This window comes from Sceloporus occidentalis, unplaced genomic scaffold, assembly GCF_023333645.1.
Source record: "Sceloporus occidentalis isolate IW3139 unplaced genomic scaffold, rSceOcc1.0.p SCAF_23, whole genome shotgun sequence".
Lineage (NCBI taxonomy): Eukaryota > Metazoa > Chordata > Lepidosauria > Squamata > Phrynosomatidae > Sceloporus > Sceloporus occidentalis.
In genome coordinates, this window is record NW_028317003.1 from 4,197,415 (window position 1) to 4,218,598 (window position 21,184).

The 21,184-nt window shown below is 37.4% G+C and overlaps 1 protein-coding gene across 1 annotated transcript in view; it reads left to right on the forward strand.

Moving 5' to 3' along the window:
• LOC149300711 (large ribosomal subunit protein uL3m-like) overlaps positions 1-20,715 on the forward strand; it is a 45,903-nt gene extending 25,188 nt beyond the window's left edge. Inside the window, exons 7-10 of the mRNA XM_089484764.1 lie at positions 5,331-5,439; positions 5,680-5,757; positions 6,184-6,261; positions 20,566-20,715. Coding sequence (XP_089340890.1) covers positions 5,331-5,439; positions 5,680-5,757; positions 6,184-6,261; positions 20,566-20,715 — 415 coding nt within the window. The remainder of the gene's footprint in view (positions 1-5,330; positions 5,440-5,679; positions 5,758-6,183; positions 6,262-20,565) is intronic.
• The last annotated feature ends 469 nt before the right edge of the window (positions 20,716-21,184 follow it).

Genomic DNA, 21,184 nt, shown 5'->3' on the forward strand with positions numbered 1-21,184 from the left:
ATAAAAAATTTGACTTTTTATTATTATTTATAAAGGTGGGGGGTCATTTTTGGTTTTGGCTAAGTGAACTGTGAATGTTTTGGTCCAGAATTTTCATCTTGGTGCATCCCTAGAATAAATATAACTATTTCATTTTTAATTATCCTGAATTTGTAGTCGCAAAACTTTCTAGGCCCAGAAATCAGTGAGAGGAAAAGTAAAGGTTTTGTGTCATTTACTTTATTTTAATCTGCATATTTTTTCTCACGGTGAAAAATGAGTGCGGCCCTCGCACGTATACAATTCTGATGAAGTGGTCCACTGCAGAAAAAACTTGGACACCCCTGTCCTAGAACTTTGGAATAAATATATGCCTTATTGCTTATCACCTCCCTCAAGAATGGGTAAATTGTCACAGTACCCACATATATTCATTGGGGTCATGTTTCTGTAATACTCCCGTCCTATAAATATGTCCATTTGGACCACACTTACTAAAACAAGTCATATAGTCATCTCCTCATATGGTCTACCCGTATTTAGTAACAAAGGCTGCTCCCCACAAGCAGCTGCATACCCACAGACCTGCATGGAGAAACGGGGGTCAAACATATCAATAAACACAACTATACTAACATTTAAGATAAGGAGACAAATCTTAACCTCAGATTATGATATTAAACATAAATACATGAAGTAATGGAATTTTTCTGCTAAAACAGAAACCGCAAGTAAACAAATGTAAGGAGCCACGGACCACATAAATCACAGACACTTGTTATTGTTACATTTAACATTTATAGCTGACCAAATGTAAACCCTCCCATCTACCTGGCACCCAAATTAATCAAATCTGTATCCAGTAAACTAATGCTGAGGGCATCACTGTAAACTTGTCTCAGGTGGCCTCGCCTAGGCATATTGTAATCATTTTCATGTCAACTTTTTCACCCTGTTTATATTTTGGAACCCTTATTCGCTGACATACACTTACCTCCAGATGCTTATGGCAAAGTTCCCATGGTTTAATAAAAAGCACAACCTCGAACATGCACCAGAACTCTATAGCCAGTGATCATTTCATTTCTTCTTATTTAGGGACAATCCCTCTTTGGGCCCTAAATCCAATGTCCCTCTTTCTAGGACTCTGTGTTCTACATCCTTAAGTCACAATAATGCATAAAAAACAACAGTAAATTGTGTTTAGAAGAATAATGCATTGTATTTCTAAATTCCTCTGAATTTTTCAGTTTACTGCAAAATCATCTTTAGCCACACAAAAACAAAAGTGGCCCTCTTTGGCCATTTGACGCGATTTTGACAACCAAGTTCTTTTAGGGCAATGCCTTAGATAGGACATGATTTCAGCCAACATAAAATATAAATGTATTGATTATTTCTATTTCCATTGAAAAATTGAATATTGTAAACCTTACAGATACTCCACAAGAAGTGTAGCAATTACAAAGGAACCTGGAATGTGATGGCAGATAAGATCTATTCAGCACATCTAGTTTGCCCAATTTCCCTGATGTAAAGATTCAGACTTTAATCAGTCGTTGGTCTTGTCTTAGCTTCAGGATAGCTTTATTCCTATCCCACAAATGTTTAAATTCCCTTTCTGTATTAGCCTTTACAACTCGGTAAAGTAAACCAACATTATGAAGCTACATTTTCTTCAAATTATGACCCTCATCATACCAAAATGTATGTGTTTCTTTCATCTGCGCTGTCTATATCGTATATACACACTTTCTTTCCTCAACTTTTCTTATCTCACCTGATTCAGTGTAATGATACATCTTATGTTTTTATACCTCCTGCTTTGAACCTTGAAAAACCATCTCTGCAGTGTCTCTATCCTTTCTTTTCCTTGAATTCTACCTCCAACTTCTGAACCATTACGAAATATTTAAAAGGGAAATCACTGTGAAATACTTAAACATTTGTCGATAATTAAATTTTATAGTGTGATTCCGTTTGCCTTTTATAAGTTAAAGATGAGTTATTTCATCAACAGCCAAAAGTGAAAGATACATTTCAAACAAACAGAATTACTCTAGCATAAAAAGATATGACAATTTGCATTCTGCTGTCTTAAGGAGTTTTGTTGCGTAATTGCAAATAAATATCCATCATCTCAAAAAAATGTATTTTTGTAAGTTTCACATTTCTAATAGCGTTCACAGAATAATTCATTTCAATTTTGTTTCTACAACTTTTGTTCTATTTTGCTTATGTTTTAACATTTAGGAAGCAAATATTATAAAACTGCACCTGAGTGTGAGCCAATACTCACAGTATAAGTTTACTTAGTTCACTCGGTTGTGAATATGAACCATTGAGAGAGTCAGCTACACGTTCACATGCCGCGGTTTTGCTGACTCAACACAGTTAAGATGTTAGTGATATTAAATAAGGAGATTTGTTTGGTTAGTTTGGCACTAATACCCCAAAATCCCATGGGCACCATGCCTAGTAGAATGCATCATAAATATAGGGACGCAGCTGCAGTGAGTACCTCAGTCAGTGAGTTCTTTAATTGTCTGATTTATGCTACTCGGAACTGTTCCATTTTCATGAAGTCCCTAAAACAATGCTTGTTTGTTAAATTCACAATGTTGATGCAAGTGTGTATTGCAGCACAGCACTTTCCTACTGACACCTGATGCCAAAGCAGATGCACCTCAGTAACATTTTCAGTGACACTGAGCAAAAAAACAGCTTATTCAGCCTTTTATTATTTTCTTCTATCTATATAGGGGCAGCAGTTTACACAGAGCTTTATATAGCATGTAGGGTATAAAACTAGTATGCCTGGGTGTAACTGAGGCCACTGATGCCCCTTTGGTGCAAAGAGGTCCAGGTCCTGCCCTCTCAAACGTCTTGATACCCCTTCATCAGCTGCTAATGACTTTTGGAATTATTTATTACCTGGCTAGTGCAAGGTTTTTATATTGTATTGAAGGCATATTTTGTGCAAAATTGGTACCTTGTGTTTAATTGCTGTAGAATATAGCAACACATAAATCAGTAAAGAATCTACATGCTAGTAATGATTTATTGTGCTTTGGAATATAAATTAATTTGTTGGTTTTTTGGGATTAAAAAAAAGTATATTTGAAGTGCAACAAAATCTCTGGAAAACAAAATTTCTCTGAAATTCTTTTGGTCAGATATGCCTTACATTTTCAAAAATGTACCGTATTTGCTTGATTATAAGACGAGGTTTTTTTCAGAGCAGCACACAAACAGCAGGACACAATCTAGGTCACAGACGTCTACATCAGGATGGATTTTTCACACTGCATTGTCGTTTATACCCCCCTTAGTGTTTTTGCCCCTTGTGTATTGATGCCCCTGCTGCCCATATATATTAATATTAGCCACAGTTGCCGATAGCAGGTATAGATCAACACATTAACACACAAACCAAGCTTTGCATGTATAGATCAACTGAAATTCACTTGTGATCTCAGCACTGAAGGTATATATCAAATAAACAGAATCAGACATACAAATCCTGTATTTGCAGGTATACAGTAGTATATGAAACGTAGCATTGCAGGTATAGATCAAATAATTACATGGAAACAGCATTGCAGGTATTAATCAACTGAATAAGACATACAAACACTGTATTTGCAGGTATACATAAATAATGTATGGAAATATATAGATATGGATCTACAGAACCCAGCTTTGCAGGTATAGATCAATTGGAATTCACAAATTCACATAAAAAGACGTCATTAAAAGGTATATTTAAAACCCCCTAAATTACAGGCATAGATCACAGGTTGCACACCCCAAAGCCAGCCCTGGCGTCCACGCTGCCCACACAGCAATCACACTCCTATTATACCCAGGCAACCAGTAAATGCTGGTACCTAGGCATGATGGGACTGTGCTTGCTGTTAGCAATCACACTCCTATCATGCCAGGTCAGCCAGTACATGCTGGTACAGGGTGGCTGTAAGTGATGTGTAGACCCCATACTGCTGGCAGCATCAATACACAAGGGGGGCAGCAAGCTAGGTTTCAGCATGTACTGGCTGACTTGGCTTGATAGGAGTGTGATTGCTAACAGCAATCATAGTCCCATCATGCCTAGGTTCCAGCACTTACACATCCATGCTATCACACACACACTCATTCATTCATATACTCATTCATTCACAGATTAATTCCCTCAATCATACATACTCATTCAAACACCCTCCCCGCCCCCTTACCTGCACTGCAGCTCCTCGATGCCGCTCACAGGCTTCAGCAGAGGGCGCGGCCTCCCTCTGTGTTCTCTGGTACTGCACAGAGGAAGCAGGACTGGAGGAGAGTCATGTGATGTCACGTGAACTCTGCTAGGTTCCGCTTCCTCTATGCAGTACAGAAGACCCTCCCACAGGTAAGTAGCAGGGCTCGAGGTGCGGCCCATGTAAGATCGGTTGCCCTGGCTGCCGATCTTACGCGGGCCGCACTCTCTCTCCTCCGCATTAAAATAAATAAATAAAAAAGACGGGATTTAAAGTCGCATTGCGACTTTATTCCAAATTCGGCAGGGGGGGCAAGGATTAACCTAGGGGGGGCAATTTCCCCCCCTTGCCCCCCTGTAGCGACGCCACTGGTCAAAAGGCATATCATGGGGCACAGTGGCATATAGGGTTAAAAGGCATATCATGGGGCACAGAGGCATTTAGAGGGTTAAAAGGCATATCATGGGGCACAGTGGCATATAGGGGGTATAAGGCATTTCTGGGGCATAACTGGGGGGCAGGTTGGAAAATAGATGGAAATAAAACCAAAATATTTTTCTCAATCATAGCTTTTATTAAAAAAAATAGTTTAGATGAATTAACATTTACTGGTAAAACTTTTTTCCTATAGGGTCATCTTATATTCAGGCTTTTTCTTTTTTTCCTAAATTAATATTCAGATTTGGGGGGTCATCTTATAATCAGGGTCATCTTATAATCGAGCAAATACGGTAGTTTACATATAATTTTTAATTCTAGTTTTATAAGCGAATTATCTGGTGTTACCATGTGATTTATGAGGTCACATACAGCTACATCACAACCATTCTATGTACTCCACATGTGAAAGTGGTAGCTTTGTTAACAGAAGTGTGTGTTCTGTTTTGTAAGGAAAAATCATATAGCCATATTGGTAAAAAAGAACATATAGTCTTTAGTCTAAACTAATACTTTTTGGTTCTTCTAGAAGAAGAGACCTCTGGCATCCCAATAAATTATCATTTTGATTTGGTAAATTGATAATTTGGTAAGAGAATGCATTTCTCAATGCAGTATTATATACAATTTACATATATGGTTGTATCTGCTTATTTCCAGGATTGGAAAAGGGTTTCAAGGTGTCATGAAAAGATGGGGTTACAAGGGCCAACCCGCATCTCACGGACAAACTAAAACCCATAGGAGACCTGGGGCAATAGCTGGAGGTGTAAGTATAATATTCATTGCCAAGCCATAGTAATAAAAACAATGATTGATTCTTGTTTACTAGGGAGTTGATTTTCTTAACCTCTCTAGTCTCCTAATTTGATATACAAAGAACCCTTCAGCTGACTCCTGCTGTGTTGCCATGAGGGGTGATTGATTTTTAACCTCATTGAATAAAATGTTGCTGTTTGTCACATTGTGATATGTGGAATACATGTTTTGCACTCTTGTTCTGTGATAGGATCCTGCTAGAGTTTTCCCCGGAACGAAAATGCCAGGACAGATGGGGAATATTTACAGAACAGCGCGCTGCCTGAAGGTTCGAGGTTTTTTTTCTTTATGTCCAAAGAAAAGTAGTATCCTCAAAGGGAAAAGTAATATCAGGATGTTTCTATTAAGTTATATGTTAAAGTCAAAGGACTATTGTCTAGCTGGTGTCCCGTAGGGCCCATCTGATATCCAGTAATCTCCATATCATTCCAGCCTTGCCATTTTTCATCACATGCTAATTAGAATAGTATCAGTGATTTTAGGTCTTCTCCGTCAAACACTTGGCAATATTTTGGAGGGTACTACATGAGTTTTTGCATATTTAAGCATGATCTGTGTTCCATGTTTTTAGTGGTGTTATGAGCATGTGAGGAGGTCGTACATTTTGTCTATACCCAAATACCTTATATTTTGACCAATCTCTGTCTCCAACTATAGCATTCTCTGTGTAATACTGTGTGTTTTATTGCATTAGGTATGGAGAGTGAATACAAAGTACAACATAATTTATTTGAATGGTTCTGTCCCGGGACACACCAATTGTTTAGTTAAGGTAAGATGCAATTTATATATAGACCAAAGCGCAATTTCATATTGGTTTTAAGACAATTCCATGTAAGCATATAAATGTGTTCTAAACACTATGGCAGTTCACCTGAACACAATTAGATTTTTTCATTGACTGTAATATAAATGATTATGTGTACGAGGATGGCTTAATTTTCACACTTTTAAGACATTCATACCCTCATGAGGGGGGCAGTTAGCCATGCATAGAGTCAGGGCTAGCATTACATTTATGGACAAGCCTAGTCCCAGCAGCCTTAGGTGGATTAAGAGGGAAGAGACTTGGGGAAGCAGTGCTTCACCTAGAGATTCTGGGGCATAGCCAGAGATTTTCCATGTATGCATACTATTTTATAAAAGTGCCGATAGTCTATATGCTCATAAATTGTACAAAATGCAATATTTTAATGTACATTTGGGAACCTGTATTAATGCTATACCCCACAGTAATAGAAATTATTAATTAAAATTGCACGCCTCCAACAGCCAATTACAGGCCAAACAGAAATCAGCAATACCATAAGCTAAGAGTGGGTAGGTAAAGGAGACCCATAAGTTAGTAGGGGGGGGCTTATAAATATTTTATCTAAGCCTGGTGATGTCTTGGAGTGTAGCTGAAATGCAACATTTCATTAGTTACAACTTGTGTAAAACAAAACTGTACACCTTTTATGTATTTTAATATATATATATATGCCTTATTTAACTACAACATGTTGTATTTAACTTGATTTCCTTATTGATTGATTGAATAAAAGTACCCATTAGACTGTATGTATTGGTTCTTTAACCCTGTTATGCTCGGCACTAAGCAAGGCCAATATGTAGTTGTCCAAACTGCTCCTAGCCTTTATAATGTTTCATTAATTGCAAGGTAAATATCAAATACATTACATACCTTGGTTATATCCAGTGTATTTGATTTTGGCCAGGGCACCTGCTATTTTATTGTTTAAAAAAAACAAAAACCTTTTTTCTTGACTGAGAAACATTGCTAAATTAGCCAACTACTGTATATTTTACTAGAGGCTCAAATGTGCAGTTTAATAAACCCGAATATAGCAATACCGAATAGTAATGCAGCTTCCTGTGATCTGCTGCCACCTCCCGCGGCATAAAGCAATAGCGGTAAGATCTGCGAGGATGATATTAAAGGAGCACATCAAACCTGAACAAAGTAATAAGCCTCATTCTGCAAAACAAATGAGTTGCTCCTATCTTGAGAGCAATTTAACTACCTTCAAGGTTTCCCAGCAGTTTTAAAGGATTAAAATGCAGCAATTTTTGATAGTGATAACAGAGTCATGGCTGCGAGGAAAATGTGCTTTGTATGCAGTCAAATCCCCCATGGCTCTCTCCTATATGAATGCGTGTCCAGTTTTTGTGCTAACAGTCTTAACAGGGTTTAGCTCAGCAAATCTGTTTCCTTGTATGTGGTTTTGCTGAGGGAGCATCGTTGTCTTTTCAAGGACCTTGTAAATGCTAACAGCCTTGTTTTCTGGAAACAAGATACATACAAATAGACTGCAAATATGATACCGTTTAAGAGGATCCATGTATCAGGCCTGGTTAAAAAGAAAGCTCATTCCATTTGTTTAAAGAGAATCTATCTCAAAGAATGCTTCATTAATGGAAATCTATTCTGATATTTCCACATAATTGCATTTATGGTTTAACAACTCTAATTACAGAAAATAAGGGTTTGTAGACCACCATTGGCTGCAGGGATGCTATATAGTGAAATTTGAGTTTCAAAACTAGGGTGTGCATTTTCCATGTCTACCAAAAAAAGATTTTCTTTTAACCAAATTATAAAGTATACATGTAACTGGCTATAATGCACACATGATGATCAGGTTTAGGTGTACCAAGAAAGTTTTTTTTGTTAGTTTTTTTCTTTTCCCAAACTATGTTAAATTTGTGTATAGAATGCACATATATCAGCCATGTGCTTGAGTATACTGCAAGTTTCTACTTCATTATGCTCTTGGGTACATTAGATGTAATTTGGTTCCTGGTTTTCCCAGAAATGTAAAGATCTGGTGTATATAGTTTGATTCCATACATGCTTTTCCACCTTACCCCCATTTTCTGGTTTTCCTCTAATTTTAATATAAATCCCTGTTTTCCTCTGTTTATGTTGTGTTTGTGTGTGTTTTGTGACTACTATCATGGCTACCTCTATCTCCCTAGTATAGCCCTGAATGTGTCCTCCTTTTTCAGCAATTTGGCTAGACCTGTTGGCTTGAAGTCTCCTGCAGCATTTTCATGAGGTTAATCTTCAGCCCTTTACGCTACGTCCAATAATCAGGGGCCTGATAAAGCCACATAAGTTTTTGCCCACTAGAGTTCCTCTCTTCCTCATCCTCTTGCATTTGTGCAGCTGCTCTACCCTTAATCATTCAGGTACAGAGGGTGCAGCAGTGGCTAGTTTCCTGGTAGTCTTCACCATGCACGCTATAGTTATGCCAATGCTGTATAAAACTAATGTGGCCTCTGTACTATGTTTCATAATACACACTCATGCTAACATACTCCATGCTTAGAGTTAAAATGGTGTAATGTTTATCCATTGTTCTCCTTGTGCACCGAACCTCCCAAGTTGTTGGATACTGAGGAGACTTGCAGTCTATGATTTTGTATTTTTTAAAATTCTTGGATCAATAAGAACAATGTATTCAGTCAATGCAGGCATTTTCTTGAAAAATACATAGTTCTGTTGACCCATATATAAATTATGCATTTCAGTGTGTATTATTTTTATGCAACAGAGCTGAGCTCTCATTGGTTTTATACAAGGCTTATTATGCTGAAATTATTTACATACATATATATATATATATATATATATATGTATATGTACAGTCCTCAATTTACTTGCTTCATAAATTGTTAGCTAGTTTTTGTGTATGACATGATCGTACCATTGCAGGAGTTGATATTTGTCTCCACGATACCCACAAGCTTGTGGGGACTAAATATCAGTCAATGCCGTGTTCCTATGGGGCATCAGCGTTGAAAGAGTTTAAAAAAAAAAAGAAGAAAAATAAGAGCACTGACCTGGAAGTCAAGGGTGCTTTCAGGTCAATTGCTGTGAGTTGAGGATCCATTCCAACTGCTGCAGAACCAAAAGTGGGCTGATGAGGATCAGACCACTCCTGGCTAATAGGAGGCATCCGATCATTATGGCAGCCACTGGATGAACCTGCCCTAGAAAGAGAGAGGGGTCATAATAAAAATTAGAAAAAATTAAGAAAAAAAAAAACCTCATTATTACCTGATCACTTGTTAGTGACATTTTAGATCACTGATTATTGATCGGTCCCACTGATCAAAGTCAGTGGCCTAAACTCGTCACTTACAAGTGATCTAAAAAAATACAATATATATTTAACCTAATAAAATGCTATGTGACCACTGATTAATTACTTTTTTGGTCACTAATCATTGATCCGTCTCACTTAGATAGCCAGGGACCAAATCTGCTCATCATCACTAACACTATACAGTACTGTAACCTAACATCTAACCGTACCTATAACTATCCACCAACAGGGTCCTAGTGTTACCCCTTATGCAATCAGCTAACCCCTAGGTATTTCCACTAAACTGAAAGGTAAGGGGGTGACTTTGAGGTCCTTAGTCTTTGTGATTTCAGGGAATATATAGTTTTATAGGGTTAACCTGATCCATCACTTGGTCCATCACTTACCCACCTATTTAATCTTTCTCTATCATCTGGAACTGTACCATCTGCCTTCAAGCATGCGATAATCACACCAATTCTAAAGAATCCTTCCTCAGATCCCGTCTGTTTGTCTAACTACCGCCCTATCTCTCTGCTTCCTTTTACCTCTAAGCTGCTTGAACGGATTGTGTACAACCGCCTCATTAACTTCCTCTCCTCTAATTCCCTCCTTGACCCTCTACAGTCTGGTTTCAAACCCCTTCACTCTACTGAAACAGCTCTAACAAAAGTCTCCAATGACTTGCTCTCTGCCAAAGCAAAAGGTCACTACTCTATTCTAATTCTACTGGATCTCTCTGCTGCTTTCGATACTGTTGATCACCACCTTCTTCTAGACTCACTTGCTTCTATAGGCATTCGAGATACAGCTCTCTCCTGGATCTCCTCATATCTGTCTAACCGTTCCTTCTCTGTCAACTTCTCTGGCAAGACATCATCGCCCCTTCCACTTTCGGTTGGTGTCCCCCAAGGTTCAGTCCTTGGCCCTCTGCTGTTCTCTCTTTATACTTCATCTCTTGGCAAACTAATCAACTCATTTGGCCTCCAGTATCACCTATATGCAGATGATACCCAAATCTACCTGTCTTCTCCTGATCTCTCTCCATCTCTCCTGTCCCGTATTACCAATTGCTTGTCTGTTATTTCTTCATGGATGTCACAACACTACCTGAAATTTAATCTTTCTAAAACTGAACTCATTATCTTCCCTCCCTCCATCTCCACTCCACTACCTGAATTCTCTATCACCATTAACAACACGACTATCTCTCCTACTAACCAGGCCCGATGCCTTGGGGTCATCCTTGACTCAAACCTCTCCTTCATCCCTCACATTCAGTCCCTCGCCAGATCCTGCCGCTTGCACCTAAAAAACATCTCTCGTATCCGCCCATTCCTCACCCAAGAATCCACAAAAACCCTGGTTCATTCCCTTATCATTTCCCGTCTTGACTACTGCAACACTCTTCTGGTTGGCACTCCACTGTCTCGACTCTCTCCTCTACAGTCTATCCTTAATGCGGCTGCTAGGCTCATCTTCCTTGCACGTCGCTCCTCTTCTGCTTCCCCCCTCTGTGAAACCCTCCACTGGCTCCCAATTACCTTTAGAATTAAATTTAAGATCCTGGTACTGACATATAAGGCCATCCATAATACTGCTCCTCCGTACATTTCTGACCTCATTAGCAAATACTCTCCTACTCGATCCCTACGTTCCTCCCATGGGCTAAGGCTCTCCTCCTCACTCATCACCTCTTCCTTTTCCCGTCTACAAGATTTCACTCGAGCTGCCCCATATCTCTGGAATCTTCTCCCAAGGAACCTTCAGCATTCTCCCTCCCTCCCAACATTCAAGAAACATCTAAAAACCCACTTCTTCAGAGAAGCATACCATCTTAGCTGCTAGAACTTCCTTGTCATCGATACAACCCCCACAATACCTCTCACCCTTTCTCTATGCCTTATGTTTGTCACCCCATTTCCCTCTAGATTGTAAGCTTGCGAGCAGGGCTCTCTCCACCAAATGTATCGGTTTGTCTTAGTCTGTCAATTCTTGTCTTGTCATATCCCTTGAATTTATGTATTGTATTAAGCGCTGCGTAAACTGTTGGCGCTATATAAATAAAGGATAATAATAATAATAATAATAATAATATTTGGGACATTTACTGTCTCAAATGAGACATGGGCCCAGTAAAGTCATATGTCAAAATTCCAAGTTTGAAAACTGAAATGCGCATGTTCCAGTTTTGACTCCACAATGTCTGAGAAACATTGCTTATCCAGGCATGTGGGCTATTGCTGTACTAGGGGGTGTTAGTGAACACAAATCAAGACCTATTTTGTTTTTTCACATATGCACTCAGAAAAATAAACATGGTGAAACTGCAAAGTGGATGTGAATAATGTTTTACTTTTTTTGTTACACTAATTTTGTAAGGTACTTGTGTGAAATTAGCTGCATGGGGCAGGTCAATATGCTCCTAATCAGATACCTTGAGTTGTCTAGTTTTTGAAGATATATAGTTGTATAGGGTTAAATTTAAATAATGGACCTCTACTGTGTCTCAAATGAGACCTGGAACCAGCAAACTGATCTCTCAAAATTCTGTGTTTGAAAACTGTAATGCTAATGTTCCGATTTTGAACCCGCAGTGCCAACCATACATGCCCTACCCATGCATATGGGGTATTCCTGTACTCGAGGGTGTTTTTGAATACAAAACACAAGTTGTTTGAGTAATTTCGAGTACACAGGCAACGAAATGTACTGAAATACTGTGTTTGGAAAGAATGGGTTAGTTAAAAAAGAAAAAAAATTTAATTTTACTGCAATGTTTAGGACGGATTGACGCCAAATTGGTTAACTAAAAAGTGTTAAAATGCCCCTAAGCCAAATACTTTGGGATGTCAACTTTCAAAAAATCAATACTTTTGTTTAGCAGTTTTTCTTTTTCTGGCCGCTATTGGGGCCCAAGTCCGAGCATACCACATTTTTACAAAATCTTAGAAACAACGTGGGTGATTCATATTTAACCCTGTATGTGCTAAAATAAATAAAAATTTGAGGCGTTTCCAAAAACAGGACAAATACTTAAGTACATTTTTTGGAGTTTGTTTCCATTTGCACTGGTTATATTTAGTTTTTTATATGTGTTTTCCTAATTTTCCCCACATTTTAGATATTTTTCATGCTAAATGATGGTTTATTATTATTATTTCAAAACAAAGCCTTACTTAAAAAAAACTATATATATTTTCTGGGAGTGCACTAAATGAGTTGATGGGCAATCACATTTGAATAAAGACATGGTAAAACACAAAAACTGCTCTGGTCATTTAGCACAAACATGGGGGGAAAAAACCCCAAAAAACCTGAAGGGGTTCTACTATACAAAATTAATATACACATTGTTGACTGTACGTTTATCTGTTGTAATTTTGAGGTAAAAAGGTTTATGTATGTATCAAAGCCCAGAATAAGTGACATTTGCCACACATGGTGCTTTAAAATGTTTGGGGAATCTATTGAGGATAGCATGTACATACATGAAGGCGCCTGCTCTGCCATAGGAGCAACCTGGCATTTTAAGTATCCAAAGATCATGTTGGCATGCCTATATTTTACACTGTCCCCTTCCCACATTCAAAAGCATTGTCTTTATGTGTGAGGGCTACAGGACTGTAAATTTACCCAGGGTTACTTTAAATAACTTGTTAAGTTTTGCATGTCTTCCTGGGGTCATAGAAAAAAAATGGCAGGCATGATTTTTATGCTTTGAAATATCCGAAATAAAGATTTTTGGGAAGTGTAAAAGATAGAAAATAACCCAAATGGGCAGTGACACAATAGAGAGTTCAAAATATTACAAGAGACACATACAGGCATTGCAAATCATTTAATAAGTATTTTGATCCAGTTGCTTATATAAGGGTATATTTGAGTAGGTACTATGAGGATCTTACGAAGGCCAAGCTAACAGTGTGTGTGTCTCAAACAAGAAATAACCCAGATTGTCTCCAAAGTCAGAAATACTTATGTTTGCAGCTTGCCCGGTGTATTTCTGCTCTATAAAGATTTTACTCCTGTCAAAGCAAACATTCCCTCTTGGCTTCTTACATTTGATGATTGATGTAAACCCTGAACCAAAACTATGGTAATTGCTTTTCCTTCCACTGGAACTATTGGCGTTGTGTTTATCCTGTTCATTGATAAAGCAAACAGATTTATAAATTGTGTTCTCTCACCAAATAAATCTAGTAAAGCAATGCATGTTGCTTAACCCTTAAATGCCTTGTCTACTTCTTCCAGGATTGGAGGGTTTGTTTTATTTTATATATTTTTTATAGGTCTTTAGTGTCTTCAAATCACATGACTATCATTAACCTTTTAAGTATTAGGAGTTATTTTATCTGTTTGCTTTTAGGAAGCTTTTTTTTTATTTTTGGGATTGGGTGAAGTGTAGTCATTCGTTGACAACGATTTTCATTAGCGATTTTATCGATTAGTTGTTTCAGCCCTAGTACTGACCCGGAACACCCCACAAGAGCTGCCGTTTTGGACATGATCCGACCCAGTAGTCTAGCCATCTCAATTTTGCCCTTGTCAAAGTTGCTCAGATCCTTACGCATTTTTCAGGACAAAATGTTCACTTGCTGCCTAATATATCCCACCCACTGCCAGATGCCATGATAACAACATTATCAGTGTTATTTATTTCACCTGTCAGTGGTCATAATGTTATGGCTGATTGGTGTGTGTATATATACATATATAATATACTACCGTTCAAAAGGTTTGGGTCACTTAGCTGTTTTCATAGAAAATAACATAAATGTAAAGGGTTTTCTAATAATCAATTAGCCTTTTAAACGTAAGCATGGATTACTGAACACAGCGTCCCTTTGGTACACGGTAAGTGATGGCTGGCAGATAGAGGGCCTCTGTACGACTATGAAGATATTCCATTAAAAATCAATTACTTTCAGCTACAATAGTCATTTACAGCATTTACTATGAAAACACTGTATTTCTGATTATTTTAATGGACAAAATTTACTTTTATTTTTTTTAAAAAAAGGACATTTCTAAGTGACCCAAGCTTTTGAACATGTGTGTGTCTTTGTGTGCACGCGCACATTACAGTGGTGTTAAATGCGACATTTAAAAGTACACACCAGCCATTACATATAGACATATGGCAGCTGAATGACCATTTTCTCTCCCTTGCAAATGCATGAGTGATTGTGAAGACCCCCCTTATGCATTTGTTTCTTTCCCTGCCCCCTAGCTCCTACACACATAATATATTCACTGCCAGCACTAGCTCACACCCGAGTCCCAGAGGTTCTAACGAGCAGAACGAGTTGTGCATTGCGCTTTTCTGCCACTGATGATGTTTTTGCATCAATTTTTGCCGCATGAACTAACCAAAGAGGGCTTGTGCGTTGCGGGTATTTTTTTTCTCCCCACAACTAACACATGCATTTTGAAATAGTTACAAAGTACTTGATGGGTTTGGATGGAACACAAGACTGTCTCTTTAATTCATCTGCCTGTTTTAAGAATGGCATTAAATAACCAAATATTTTATTGTCTCTGCAGTGAAAATTCCTAGGAACTTTTGACTTTTTTGCCTTTATTCAATTGCATGGTACTTTCTATTTCTTGGAAAAAAAAAAAAAAATTATCCAAAGGAAATAATCCACATATTATTGTGTGAACATCAAACACTTATCAAACATTATTGAGGAGGACCGTGCAGTTGTATGTCATTCTCGCTCTGGATTTGCATATATGAAGAAAGGAACATAATGCTACATTCAAAGTTCTTTCTTATGTTAAAAGTAATTTCCATTTTAATAATGAATTTTGTTCGTCCCAGTTCTTTTTTTTTTTCTTTATGCAAAAGGACTCTTTTGTATATATTTTTATTATCCATTTTATAGTAAGTGTTGCTCTGCTCAGTCTAGCATGACATAACAATAATTTCCAATTACAAGCTGATGAACTCTTACAACGTGACCAAGAAAGGATCACCTAATTCTTGCTAGAAAAGGCTATGTCCCCTGCTTTTTTTATTATTATTTTTTTTTTGGCGTTTGGCCTGTTGATGAGATTTTGATTGCTGGTATCCTATAAGATATACGTGTGTGTATATATTTATATATATAAAGATACTGTTTTTCATTTGTTTCCAGATGCCAGAATGTATTTGTTTTGTCTTTGTGGGAACATACAAGCGTTGTTTGTTATATTTAAAGAACATAACTGACTACTGCCTAATAGTCCACCACCTGGAGAAACCTGCTTTTATATAGAAGCTGAGAGAAGGTGGGCATTTATACAGAATATACCATATTTGCTCAATTATAAGACAAATACCCCTCGTCATATATTAGAGGCTGTCAAATAGAGGTCTGACTATAACACTAAGATCCAGATCCTCTACAACGCTTTAGGGGACCTGGATCCTCCTCTCTGGTAACCTCCGCTGCTGCCGGCACTTCCTCTGGGGCTTCTATGACTGAGCACCGGAAGGTCATGTCACGCCGGTGCTCTGTCATAGAAGCCCCGGCAGAACTAACGGGCTGCAGAGGTTGTCTACGCGCATTGTGCAGATGTCCACTGGCTGGGCTGCCCCCACTAGACACCAGGGAGTCTGAAGTACGAGGAACGAGTCTGGGGAAGCATTGGTAAGTCAGGGGGGGGGGCAGAGTGGCATATGGGGGATATAAGGCATTCCTGTAGGCAGAGTGGCATATATGGGGTTAAAAGGCATTTCGAGGGGGACTGAGTGGCATAATGGGGGTTAAAAGGCAAATTATGGAGGCAGAGTGGCATATAGGCAGGTGTAAGACATATCTGGGGGCAGAGTGGCATATAAGTGGGTATAAGGTATATCTGGGGGGCAGAGTAGCAAACCATGGGCAGATGTGCATAACTGGGGAGCAGGTTGGCAAATAAAAGGAAATAAAAACAAAAAATCATTTTTCTCAATCATAGTTTTTATTAAAATATAAAAAATAGTCTACATCTGAAGTAATATTTACTAGTAAAACATTTTTCCTATAGGGTAGTCTTATATTCAGGCTTTTTATTATATTTTATTTATATAGCGCGAACAATCTATGCAGCACTTAATACAATACATATATTCAAGGGGTATGACAAGACGAGAACTGACAGACTAAGACAAACCGATACATTAGGTGGAGAGAGCCCTGCTCGCAAGCTTACAATCTTGAGGGAATGGGGAGACAAACATAAGGCACAGAGAAAGGGTGAGAGGTAGTGTGGTGGTTGTATCAATGACAAGGAGGTTCTAGCAGCTCTAGAAGAAGTGAGTTTTGTGATGGTTTTCTTTTTCCCTAAATTAATATTCAAATTTTAATCTTGGGTCATCTTATAATTGAGCAAATACGGTACTTTCTGGTTGAGAGAAAAAATTAATAAAAAATAAATAAATAACACTAGTAACAGAAAACATTTCTTGTATAAGTGCACACAAACAAGCAAGTATATTCTAAAGTAGATTTTTTTCTTACCAGAAAAGTTAAAAATACAGAGAACATTCTCTCACATCCCCCAAACAAAACGTCTCTGTGTTTGTCAGCGCTGCATAATTTGTCAGCTTCTCACTTTTGCTGGCGTTCATGTTTGTGCAGGAAATTGCAGGTAATCTTGTCATCGTGTACTCTATAAGCATATTGTTTAATGTAAATATGAATATTTAATATTTACAAACCACAGCCATATTTTTCACTTTAGTTTTGAATTGTACTACATGCAATCTCCTTATATCTTTAATCAATACATCAATAGATATATATATATAGATATATATATAGAAATATATATGTATGAATCAATATATCAGTAGACATATTATTTATGATGCATGGAGGAAAATTAGTGCACTTGCATTTACAATTACATATGCATAGGTCACATTCATTTCTTCAGTAATTTGTTCTTCCTTTTAGCCGAAGAATTTTACCAGGAATGCATTAGTTGATCAATCACTACTTTGTTATGTTAAGCACTTCTCCATTATTACAAAATTGTTTGCAGCAATTCAATTTTAATAATTTTATTGCCACTTAGTACAGCAGAAAACTGACAGCCCAGTAAAGTCACAGAAATGCATTATGATATGTTAAGCAAAGAGGTTTTTTTACAAGGTGTATTTGCTTTTTTGTACTTTTTAGTATGGATTGTGTTCACTAACAGTGAGAAGAGCAGAAACCACGTTGTAGGCTACTTAGTACAAAAACTAATGTATTTACTTTCTTAGTCCATTTAAAGCAATACAAAATATGATGACGCTATATAAAACAATAAATAATAATAATGAAATATGTCAACATTGGCTGCTTTGCATTCCGTGACCTAGTGTTGGTTAAACTCATGTTCCATTTTACGTTGCGTTTTTCAAGTGGTCTTTATTGTTTGACCATTTAGTATGGTCAGATCTGACATTTTATTTGTAACCCTAGATTCTGTAACATCCCAGAAATGGGGCGAGCGCGAGAGAGTTCAACTCTCTATTGTGCTTCCTCTCAAGAAAAAAAAATCTGTGCTGTGGTCCTCTGTTGCATGTCCTGATTGGTCAGTTTTCCTGGTTGGTGGGCTTTAAAGGTTAGTTAGCACAAGGAAGCGCACTGTGTCACTTGCTGTCACGGTGTATTTAGAGCCCATCTACCACAGAGGATGACAAGGGCACAGGTACCGGGGGCCGGAGGACCATAATACATGTTTGGTAGCTGCACGGGGTGGTGAAGTCACCTCCCCGAAAATATTTTTTCATGTTCGATATTTGTATCATGTGAGTTAACTCAGGCCTTCCTGCTGAAAAGAAAAAAAATGGGTCCATTAACAGGAGAGTTGGGTTTGAGAATTGGGGGAAGATCTTGACTGGCCTTGTATAATGTAAAGCTAATTAGTAAAATTTCATCAGTCTCCTTACCCTTTGAATTAGGCAATATACAGGGCCAGCTCAGGGCTTCACACTGGAGAAACATGCAACTACTATTTTGTGAATGCTCATGAGCTCAGTTTTATTAATGCTTCCAAATACTTTTGTGCTGGCTTTGTAATGGTATTATTAAAACGCATTAAATAGTTCTGTGCATGCAAAGCTAAAGTCTAATAAGTCATGGCTCTTTTTATTTTACCCCTGCTGTTCAGTGTCCAGTTTTATCTGACACTAATCCCTCTGGATCAATCCTTCCTGGGTTCTCATTTTTTCCAGCCCATGATATACGTAGACATGTTTAATGTCATCCCTTGAATACTATTTGTATGGAAACACAGTGGCTCATTTACTGAAGCCTACACAATGTACTGTTTGCAAGGGTGTGTATTATTTAAAATCATTTTAGAGTCTATTGATAATATGCTTTGCATTTACATTTAGGGGTCTTAAATACACTGGATTTTGTCATTGTCTTACCTGGATGTAAAACTGTGATCTTTGTTCACCTACACAGTTTCTGCAGAAGCCAGTGAAATCATCGCAGTGGGAGAAATATTACTCTCACTGCAACAATAACAAAACAAAAAAAAGCATTTAAAATAATCCGCAGGGCATTATTCCAGAACACGGAGTCTGCTCTGTGAAATACAGCAAAGCAATTGTAGGACTGAACAAGTGCCCAGAGCAGGATTTAGGTATACAAGTAATCCAGCTTAAAGTATTGTGCAGAAAGCCTGTACTCTCTCGTTGGCATTAGAAATAGCCGTGATATACACATCACATCACAAAAAGCATGTCAAAAGGAAAAAACGCTTTGGTGATTGTGTAAAATGAACCAGTGTTGTTGCTTTGAAGAATCTGAACTTGTACATCTTTTGAGCATACATAAACAAGATAGTTTCTAAGTATTCATGATTCTTTGATTCATATGAACCCAATTTCTTTCTGAAGTCATAGTGCAAAGCTTTGTGTATATATATATATATTTATATTATATATATATACTGTAGTTTGGAGTAGATGTATTAGTCCAGTGTATAAGAATGCCAAAAAACTGAATGTTGCAGAATCTTGTAATACCTTTTTTTATTGGACAAACTTTCGGGAGTCCTCCCTTTATCAAGTCAAATATATTTCTGACCCAGCAAGTGAAAAACACAGTTTAAAACTAACCAGTACATGTTCTGATACAGGGGTTAAAACAACAAGGTAGAGAATTTGCAGACAAAAAACTTAAGAGTGTTGAAAATAGAAAATAGTGGCATAGACTGCACAGAATATAAAAAAGGTATTACAAGATTCTGCAACATTCTGGTTTTTTTTTTGCATATATATATATATATATATATATATATATATATATATATATATATATATATATATATATGTGTGTGTGTGTGTGTGTGTGTAACCAAAGAAAAATGAGCACTCACGGGTCTTTGTAGTAAAGTGCGTTTAAAACCAATTTATTTGAATCCGCACGGCCAATGTTTCGGACCACCTCCGGTCCTTTCTCAAGACTCAAGATAGATATATACTTAACACCATCATCCAGAGATTGTGGTATTTAGGTTACAGACCAGTTGGTTATTGACAAATTTAGAAGCTTCCTTTCTCTATTTTTAAGACTGAAGGAAATTATGTTTTTTCCCCATTGCACCACATGTCCTTGTGCTTATCACAGTAACTTTAATTTGGACATTAAAAAGTGTCAACAGAACAATGTAGGTGATAGTTGGACAGACCGGATGGGCCTAATGGTTCTTATCTGCCGTCACTTTCTATGAAACAGAGAACGTGTGAATTGGGTTGGACTTTTACAGATCAGTAGTAGTGCCTTTCCTATTAACAATTCCTTGGAAAGAACTACCAGAGCAATAATAGATATAATGCTACTTTAGTACTTTAGAATTCAGTAGTTGTTATGATATCTCTAGAGTACAAGCTCTGCTTAACTTGTTGTGTGTGTGTGTGTGTGTGTATGTATATATATATATATATATATATATATGTATATATATAATTCTTCCTAGTAGTCTAACCATCCCTGTCCTTCTGTTTTTAGGTTACAGACACAAAAATAGAAGTTAAAAGGAAAAATGAAAACCAACTACCTTTCCCTACATTTTTTGCCGATGGAGACGAAGATTTGCCAGAAGACCTATACGATGAGGAAATATTCCAGTTCACTGAGCCCTCTGTCAAATATACTTAGAATTATTGCCATTTTTCCACTTCATAGGTGTTGTCAAAAGATCACCATACTGGCTGTTTTAAGCTAGGAAATTGTTCTTTCAGCGTCCTTTATTTATAACGTGAAGGGCAAATGTCATGTTTTCTAAAGCAAAAAAGGGTTTTCAGAATTTTTTTTCTCCTTCATGTGGTCATGTGAACTTTTTTGTTTAATTTTGTTGATGGAATTTCACATTTGATTAAAAGTTGGTGAACTCCTGCATACTTAATAAATGCGTATAAAATGTACAAAGCATGCTTTTTTTTCCAAATACATATATGTTTTTCATAGTGGATTCAATTTAATGAGCACTGGGAAGACAGCTAAATCTTAAGGTCCATACATTTGCATATTTGCACATAATATGCCATATAGTGAATGGGGGGGCTACAGTGAGTATGCTTTGCTCCTATAGTTGTGGTACCTATGTAGTCATAAAAAAATACTAAAA